Raw genomic sequence first — 8,276 nt, 5'->3', positions numbered from 1 at the left:
GGCAACACATTGAGCCCCACAGCACCCTATTGAGCCCCATAGCACTGAGCCCCACAGCACTCCATTGAGCCCCATAGCTCTATACTGAGCCCCATAGCACTCCATTGAGCCCCACTGCAACACATTGCACTGAGCCCCACAGCACTCCATTGAGCCCCATTGTATTCAGCCCCACAGCACTGTATTCAGCCTCCAGCAGTGCCCGGAGCCCCACAGCTCCGTCCTGAGCCCCACAGCACTGCATTGAGCCCCACAGCACTCCATCGAGCCCCATAGCACTCCATTGAGCCCCATTGTATGGAGCCCCACAGCTCCGTGCTGAGCCCCATTGTATGGAGCCCCACAGCTCCGTGCTGAGCCCCCCGCCCCCCTCAGCCCCACCCCCCGGAGAGCAGCGCCAGCGCCCTGCACCTCAGCACCCCCCCCAACCACTGCATCACCCCGCACGGCCCCCTCCCCTCCCGCCCCCCCTCCCACCCCCCCCACCCCCCGACGTAACCCCACGCCCTCCTCATCCCGTCCGGCCCCACGCGGTGGGCGCTGAGCAAAACCCCCCCGTAACAACACGGGTCGTCGGGGAAGCGCGCCCCCCCCCCCATCCTTTCCACGTGCCGGGGGGCGATCCCGGCCCGGTGGGCGCACAGCCCCACGAAGACGTCCTCGGGGGTCACTTTCGGGGTGCGGGGGGCGGCGTCGAGCACGAGCCGCACCGCCCCCATCGACAGAGCGTAAGCGCTGCCGCTGCAATAGGGGGGGAACGACGGCTCGGGGTACAGCGCCTCCGGCACGTGGTGGCGGCCGCGGGGGTCCCTGCGGGGTCTCACCCCGTCGTGGACCCTCCCCATGTAATAGATGGGGGGCGGAGCGGGGGGGCCCCGCAGGTGGGCCACGAGGGCCGGCGTGTGCACGAACGTATCGTCGTCCGCTTTGAGGACGAAGGAGGCGGCCGAGCAGAAGCGCAGCGCCCAGCCGAGGAGGAGCAGCGTCTTCTGGCTCAGCGTGGAGTACGAGTCGCGGAACGACCCTGCACGACGTCCCCGTAGCGCCATAGGGCTGCATGGAGCGCCGTGGGGCGGAGCGGAGCGCCATAGGGCTGCATGGAGCGCCGTGGGGCGGAGCGGAGCGCCATAGGGCTGCATGGAGCGCCGTGGGGCGGAGCGGAGCGCCATAGGGCTGCATGGAGCGCCGTGGGGCGGAGCGGAGCGCCATAGGGCTGCATGGAGCGCCGTGGGGCGGAGCGGAGCGCCATAGGGCTGCATGGAGCGCCGTGGGGCGGAGCGGAGCGCCATAGGGCTGCATGGAGCGCCGTGGGGCGGAGCGGAGCGCCATAGGGCTGCATGGAGCGCCGTGGGGCGGAGCGGAGCGCCATAGGGCTGCATGGAGCGCCGTGGGGCGGAGCGGAGCGCCATAGGGCTGCATGGAGCGCCGTGGGGCGGAGCGGAGCGCCATAGGACGGAGCTGAGCCCTATAGGGCTGCATGGAGCCTCATAGGACAGAGCTGAGCCCCATAGCACTGCAGGGAGCCCCATAGGACTGCATGGAGTCCCATAGGACGGAGCTGAGCCCCATAGCACTGCATGGAGCCCCATAGGACTGCATGGAGTCCCATAGGACGGAGCTGAGCCCCATAGGGCTGCATGGAGTTCCATAGGGCTGCATGGAGCCCCATAGCACTGAGCCCCACAGCACTCCATTGAGCCCCACTGTATTGAGCCCCACAGCACTCCATTGAGCCCCACAGCACTCCACTGAGCCCCACAGCACTCCACTGAGCCCCACAGCACTCCATTGAGCCCCATTGTATTCAGCCCCACAGCACTGCACGGAGCCCCATTGTATTCAGCCCCACAGCACTCCATTGAGCCCCACAGCACTCACTCCATTGAGCCCCACAGCACTGCACGGAGCCCCATTGTATTGAGCCCCACAGCTCCGTCCTGAGCCCCACAGCACTGCATGGAGCCCCATTGTATTGAGCCCCACAGCACTGCACTGAGCCCCACAGCACTGCATGGAGCCCCATAGTATGGAGCTGAGCCCCGTAGCACTGCATGGAGCCCCATAGGACGGAGCTGAGCCCCATAGGGCTGCAAGGAGCGCCGTGGGGCGGAGTTGAGACCCATAGGACTGAGCTGAGCCCCATAGGGCTGCATGGAGCCCCATAGCACTGCACTGAGCCCCATAGGACTGCATGGAGCCCCATAGGGCAGGACTGCACTGAGACCCATAGGACTTACTTCATGGAGCCTCATAGCACTGCATGGAGCCCCATAGGGCAGCACGGAGCCCCACAGCACTGCGCTGAGCCCCATAGGGCAGGACTGTACGGAGCCCCATAGCACTGCATGGAGCCCCATTGCAACACATTGAGCCCCACAGCACTCCATTGAGCCCCATAGCTCTATACTGAGCCCCATAGCACTGCATTGAGCCCCACAGCCCTCCATTGAGCCCCATTGTATGGAGCCCCACAGCACTCCATTGAGCCCCATAGCTCTATACTGAGCCCCACAGCTCTCCATTGAGCCCCACAGCACTGAGCCCCACAGCATTCCATGGAGCCCCACTGTATTGAGCCCCACAGCACTCCATTGAGCCCCATAGCACTCCATTGAGCCCCACAGCACTGAGCCCCACAGCACTCCATTGAGACCCACAGCACTGTATTGAGCCCCACAGCACTCCATCGAGCCCCACAGCACTCCATTGAGCCCCACTGTATTGAGCCCCACAGCTCCGTGCTGAGCCCCCCGCCCCCCTCAGCCCCACCCCCCGGAGAGCAGCGCCAGCGCCCTGCACCTCAGCACCCCCCCCAACCACTGCATCACCCCGCACGGCCCCCTCCCCTCCCGCCCCCCCTCCCACCCCCCCCACCCCCCGACGTAACCCCACGCCCTCCTCATCCCGTCCGGCCCCACGCGGTGGGCGCTGAGCAAAAACCCCCCCGTAACAACACGGGTCGTCGGGGAAGCGCGCCCCCCCCCCCATCCTTTCCACGTGCCGGGGGGGCGATCCCGGCCCGGTGGGCGCACAGCCCCACGAAGACGTCCTCGGGGGTCACTTTCGGGGTGCGGGGGGCGGCGTCGAGCACGAGCCGCACCGCCCCCATCGACAGAGCGTAAGCGCTGCCGCTGCAATAGGGGGGGAACGACGGCTCGGGGTACAGCGCCTCCGGCACGTGGTGGCGGCCGCGGGGGTCCCTGCGGGGTCTCACCCCGTCGTGGACCCTCCCCATGTAATAGATGGGGGGCGGAGCGGGGGGGCCCCGCAGGTGGGCCACGAGGGCCGGCGTGTGCACGAACGTATCGTCGTCCGCTTTGAGGACGAAGGAGGCGGCCGAGCAGAAGCGCAGCGCCCAGCCGAGGAGGAGCAGCGTCTTCTGGCTCAGCGTGGAGTACGAGTCGCGGAACGACCCTGCACGACGTCCCCGTAGCGCCATAGGGCTGCATGGAGCGCCGTGGGGCGGAGCGGAGCGCCATAGGGCTGCATGGAGCGCCGTGGGGCGGAGCGGAGCGCCATAGGGCTGCATGGAGCGCCGTGGGGCGGAGCGGAGCGCCATAGGGCTGCATGGAGCGCCGTGGGGCGGAGCGGAGCGCCATAGGGCTGCATGGAGCGCCGTGGGGCGGAGCGGAGCGCCATAGGGCTGCATGGAGCGCCGTGGGGCGGAGCGGAGCGCCATAGGGCTGCATGGAGCGCCGTGGGGCGGAGCGGAGCGCCATAGGGCTGCATGGAGCGCCGTGGGGCGGAGCGGAGCGCCATAGGATGGAGCTGAGCCCCATAGGGCTCCATGGAGCGCCGTGGGGCGGAGTTGAGACCCATAGGACGGAGCTGAGCCCCATAGGGCTGCATGGAGCCCCATAGCTCTGCATGGAACCCCATAGGATGGAGCTGAGCCCCATAGGACTGCATGGAGCCCTATAGGTCTGCATGGAGCCCCATAGGGCAGCACGGAGCCCCATAGCACTGCGCTGAGCCCCATAGGACTGCACGGAGCGCCATAGGGCGGCAGGGGGCGCCATAGAGCGGAGCCCCATAGCACTGCATGGAGCTCCATAGCATTGCGCTGAGCCCCATAGGGCGGCACGGAGCCCTGCACGGCACGGAGCGCAATAGGGCGGCAGGGGGCGCCATAGGGCAGCACGGAGCCCCATATGACTGCACGGAGCCCCATAGCTCTGCATGGAGTCCCACAGCAGTCCATTGAGCCCCATAGCTCTGTATTGAGCGCCACAGCATTGAGCCCCACAGCTCTATACTGAGCCCCACAGCACTCCATTGAGCCCCACAGCACTCCATTGAGCCCCATAGCTCTATACTGAGCCCCATAGCACTGCATTGAGCCCCACTGCAACACATTGCATGGAGCCCCACAGCACTCCATTGAGCCCCATTGTATTCAGCCCCCCAGCAGTGCCCGGAGCCCCACAGCTCCGTGCTGAGCCCCATAGCACTGCATGGAGCCCCACAGCACTCCATGGAGCCCCACAGCACTGAGCCCCACAACACTCCATTGAGCCCCATAGCACTCCATTGAACCCCACAGCACTCCATTGAGCCCCATAGCACTGTATTGAGCCCCATAGCACTGAGCCCCATAGCACTGCATGGAGCCCCATAGGTCCGTACTGAGCCCCACAGCACTGAGCCCCACAGCTCCGTGCTGAGCCCCCCGCCCCCCTCAGCCCCACCCCCCGGAGAGCAGCGCCAGCGCCCTGCACCTCAGCACCCCCCCCAACCACTGCATCACCCCGCACGGCCCCCTCCCCTCCCGCCCCCCCTCCCACCCCCCCCACCCCCCGACGTAACCCCACGCCCTCCTCATCCCGTCCGGCCCCACGCGGTGGGCGCTGAGCAAAACCCCCCCGTAACAACACGGGTCGTCGGGGAAGCGCGCCCCCCCCCCCATCCTTTCCACGTGCCGGGGGGCGATCCCGGCCCGGTGGGCGCACAGCCCCACGAAGACGTCCTCGGGGGTCACTTTCGGGGTGCGGGGGGCGGCGTCGAGCACGAGCCGCACCGCCCCCATCGACAGAGCGTAAGCGCTGCCGCTGCAATAGGGGGGGAACGACGGCTCGGGGTACAGCGCCTCCGGCACGTGGTGGCGGCCGCGGGGGTCCCTGCGGGGTCTCACCCCGTCGTGGACCCTCCCCATGTAATAGATGGGGGGGCGGAGCGGGGGGGCCCCGCAGGTGGGCCACGAGGGCCGGCGTGTGCACGAACGTATCGTCGTCCGCTTTGAGGACGAAGGAGGCGGCCGAGCAGAAGCGCAGCGCCCAGCCGAGGAGGAGCAGCGTCTTCTGGCTCAGCGTGGAGTACGAGTCGCGGAACGACCCTGCACGACGTCCCCGTAGCGCCATAGGGCTGCATGGAGCGCCGTGGGGCGGAGCGGAGCGCCATAGGGCTGCATGGAGCGCCGTGGGGCGGAGCGGAGCGCCATAGGGCTGCATGGAGCGCCGTGGGGCGGAGCGGAGCGCCATAGGGCTGCATGGAGCGCCGTGGGGCGGAGCGGAGCGCCATAGGGCTGCATGGAGCGCCGTGGGGCGGAGCGGAGCGCCATAGGGCTGCATGGAGCGCCGTGGGGCGGAGCGGAGCGCCATAGGGCTGCATGGAGCGCCGTGGGGCGGAGCGGAGCGCCATAGGGCTGCATGGAGCGCCGTGGGGCGGAGCGGAGCGCCATAGGGCTGCATGGAGCGCCGTGGGGCGGAGCGGAGCGCCATAGGGCTGCATGGAGCGCCGTGGGGCGGAGCGGAGCGCCATAGGGCTGCATGGAGCGCCGTGGGGCGGAGCGGAGCGCCATAGGGCTGCATGGAGCGCCGTGGGGCGGAGCGGAGCGCCATAGGACGGAGCTGAGCCCTATAGGGCTGCATGGAGCCTCATAGGACAGAGCTGAGCCCCATAGCACTGCAGGGAGCCCCATAGGACTGCATGGAGTCCCATTGCAACACATTGAACCCCACAGCACTCCATTGAGCCCCATAGCTCTATCCTGAGCCCCATAGCACTGCATTGAGCCCCACAGCACTCCATTGAGCCCCATAGCACTGTATTGAGCCCCATAGCACTGAGCCCCACAGCACTCCATTGAGCCCCACAGCACTGAGCCCCACAGCACTCCATTGAGCCCCATTGTATTGAGCCCCACAGCTCTGTCCTGAGCCTCATAGCACTGCATGGAGCCCCACAGCATTGAGCCCCATAGCACTGAGCCCCACAGCACTCCATTGAGCCCCACAGCACTGCACGGAGCCCCATTGTATTGAGCCCCACAGCACTCCATTGAGCCCCATTGTATTGAGCCCCACAGCTCCGTGCTGAGCCCCATAGCACTGCATTCAGCCCCACAGCACTGAGCCCCACAGCACTCCATTGAGCCCCACAGCACTCCATTGAGCCGCATTGTATTGAGCCCCACAGCACTCCATTGAGCCCCATAGCACTGAGCCCCACAGCACTCCATTGAGCCCCATAGCTCTATACTGAGCCCCATAGCACTGCATTCAGCCCCACAGCACTGAGCCCCACAGCACTCCATTGAGCCCCACAGCCCTCCATTGAGCCCCACAGCCCTCCATTGAGCCCCACTGTATTGAGCCCCACAGCACTGCACGGAGCCCCACAGCTCCGTGCTGAGCCCCCCGCCCCCCTCAGCCCCACCCCCCGGAGAGCAGCGCCAGCGCCCTGCACCTCAGCACCCCCCCCAACCACTGCATCACCCCGCACGGCCCCCTCCCCTCCCGCCCCCCCTCCCACCCCCCCCACCCCCCGACGTAACCCCACGCCCTCCTCATCCCGTCCGGCCCCACGCGGTGGGCGCTGAGCAAAACCCCCCCGTAACAACACGGGTCGTCGGGGAAGCGCGCCCCCCCCCCCATCCTTTCCACGTGCCGGGGGGCGATCCCGGCCCGGTGGGCGCACAGCCCCACGAAGACGTCCTCGGGGGTCACTTTCGGGGTGCGGGGGGCGGCGTCGAGCACGAGCCGCACCGCCCCCATCGACAGAGCGTAAGCGCTGCCGCTGCAATAGGGGGGGAACGACGGCTCGGGGTACAGCGCCTCCGGCACGTGGTGGCGGCCGCGGGGGTCCCTGCGGGGTCTCACCCCGTCGTGGACCCTCCCCATGTAATAGATGGGGGGCGGAGCGGGGGGGCCCCGCAGGTGGGCCACGAGGGCCGGCGTGTGCACGAACGTATCGTCGTCCGCTTTGAGGACGAAGGAGGCGGCCGAGCAGAAGCGCAGCGCCCAGCCGAGGAGGAGCAGCGTCTTCTGGCTCAGCGTGGAGTACGAGTCGCGGAACGACCCTGCACGACGTCCCCGTAGCGCCATAGGGCTGCATGGAGCGCCGTGGGGCGGAGCGGAGCGCCATAGGGCTGCATGGAGCGCCGTGGGGCGGAGCGGAGCGCCATAGGGCTGCATGGAGCGCCGTGGGGCGGAGCGGAGCGCCATAGGGCTGCATGGAGCGCCGTGGGGCGGAGCGGAGCGCCATAGGGCTGCATGGAGCGCCGTGGGGCGGAGCGGAGCGCCATAGGGCTGCATGGAGCGCCGTGGGGCGGAGCGGAGCGCCATAGGGCTGCATGGAGCGCCGTGGGGCGGAGCGGAGCGCCATAGGGCTGCATGGAGCGCCGTGGGGCGGAGCGGAGCGCCATAGGACGGAGCTGAGCCCTATAGGGCTGCATGGAGCCTCATAGGACAGAGCTGAGCCCCATAGCACTGCAGGGAGCCCCATAGGACTGCATGGAGTCCCATTGCAACACATTGAACCCCACAGCACTCCATTGAGCCCCATAGCTCTATCCTGAGCCCCATAGCACTGCATTGAGCCCCACAGCACTCCATTGAGCCCCATAGCACTGTATTGAGCCCCATAGCACTGAGCCCCACAGCACTCCATTGAGCCCCACAGCACTGAGCCCCACAGCACTCCATTGAGCCCCATTGTATTGAGCCCCACAGCTCTGTCCTGAGCCTCATAGCACTGCATGGAGCCCCACAGCATTGAGCCCCATAGCACTGAGCCCCACAGCACTCCATTGAGCCCCACAGCACTGCACGGAGCCCCATTGTATTGAGCCCCACAGCACTCCATTGAGCCCCATTGTATTGAGCCCCACAGCTCCGTGCTGAGCCCCATAGCACTGCATTCAGCCCCACAGCACTGAGCCCCACAGCACTCCATTGAGCCCCACAGCACTCCATTGAGCCGCATTGTATTGAGCCCCACAGCACTCCATTGAGCCCCATAGCACTGAGCCCCACAGCACTCCATTGAGCCCCATAGCT

The 8,276-nt window shown here is 67.4% G+C and overlaps 1 protein-coding gene across 1 annotated transcript; it reads right to left on the bottom strand.

Moving 5' to 3' along the window:
• Window positions 1-2,759: 2,759 nt before the first annotated feature.
• Window positions 2,760-3,559, bottom strand: LOC121108938 (beta-1,3-galactosyltransferase 4-like). The gene is given in 3 exon segments (XM_040657273.1): window positions 2,760-2,945; window positions 2,947-3,006; window positions 3,008-3,559. Coding segments are annotated over 3 exon segments (798 nt in total).
• Between the last annotated feature and the right edge of the window lie 4,717 nt (window positions 3,560-8,276).

This window comes from Gallus gallus, unplaced genomic scaffold (genome assembly GCF_016699485.2).
Source record: "Gallus gallus isolate bGalGal1 unplaced genomic scaffold, bGalGal1.mat.broiler.GRCg7b scaffold_95, whole genome shotgun sequence".
In the NCBI taxonomy this organism is placed as follows: Eukaryota; Metazoa; Chordata; class Aves; order Galliformes; family Phasianidae; genus Gallus; species Gallus gallus.
Note: the sequence above shows the minus strand (reverse complement) of the source record. Positions and strands in the feature narration are given on the sequence as shown.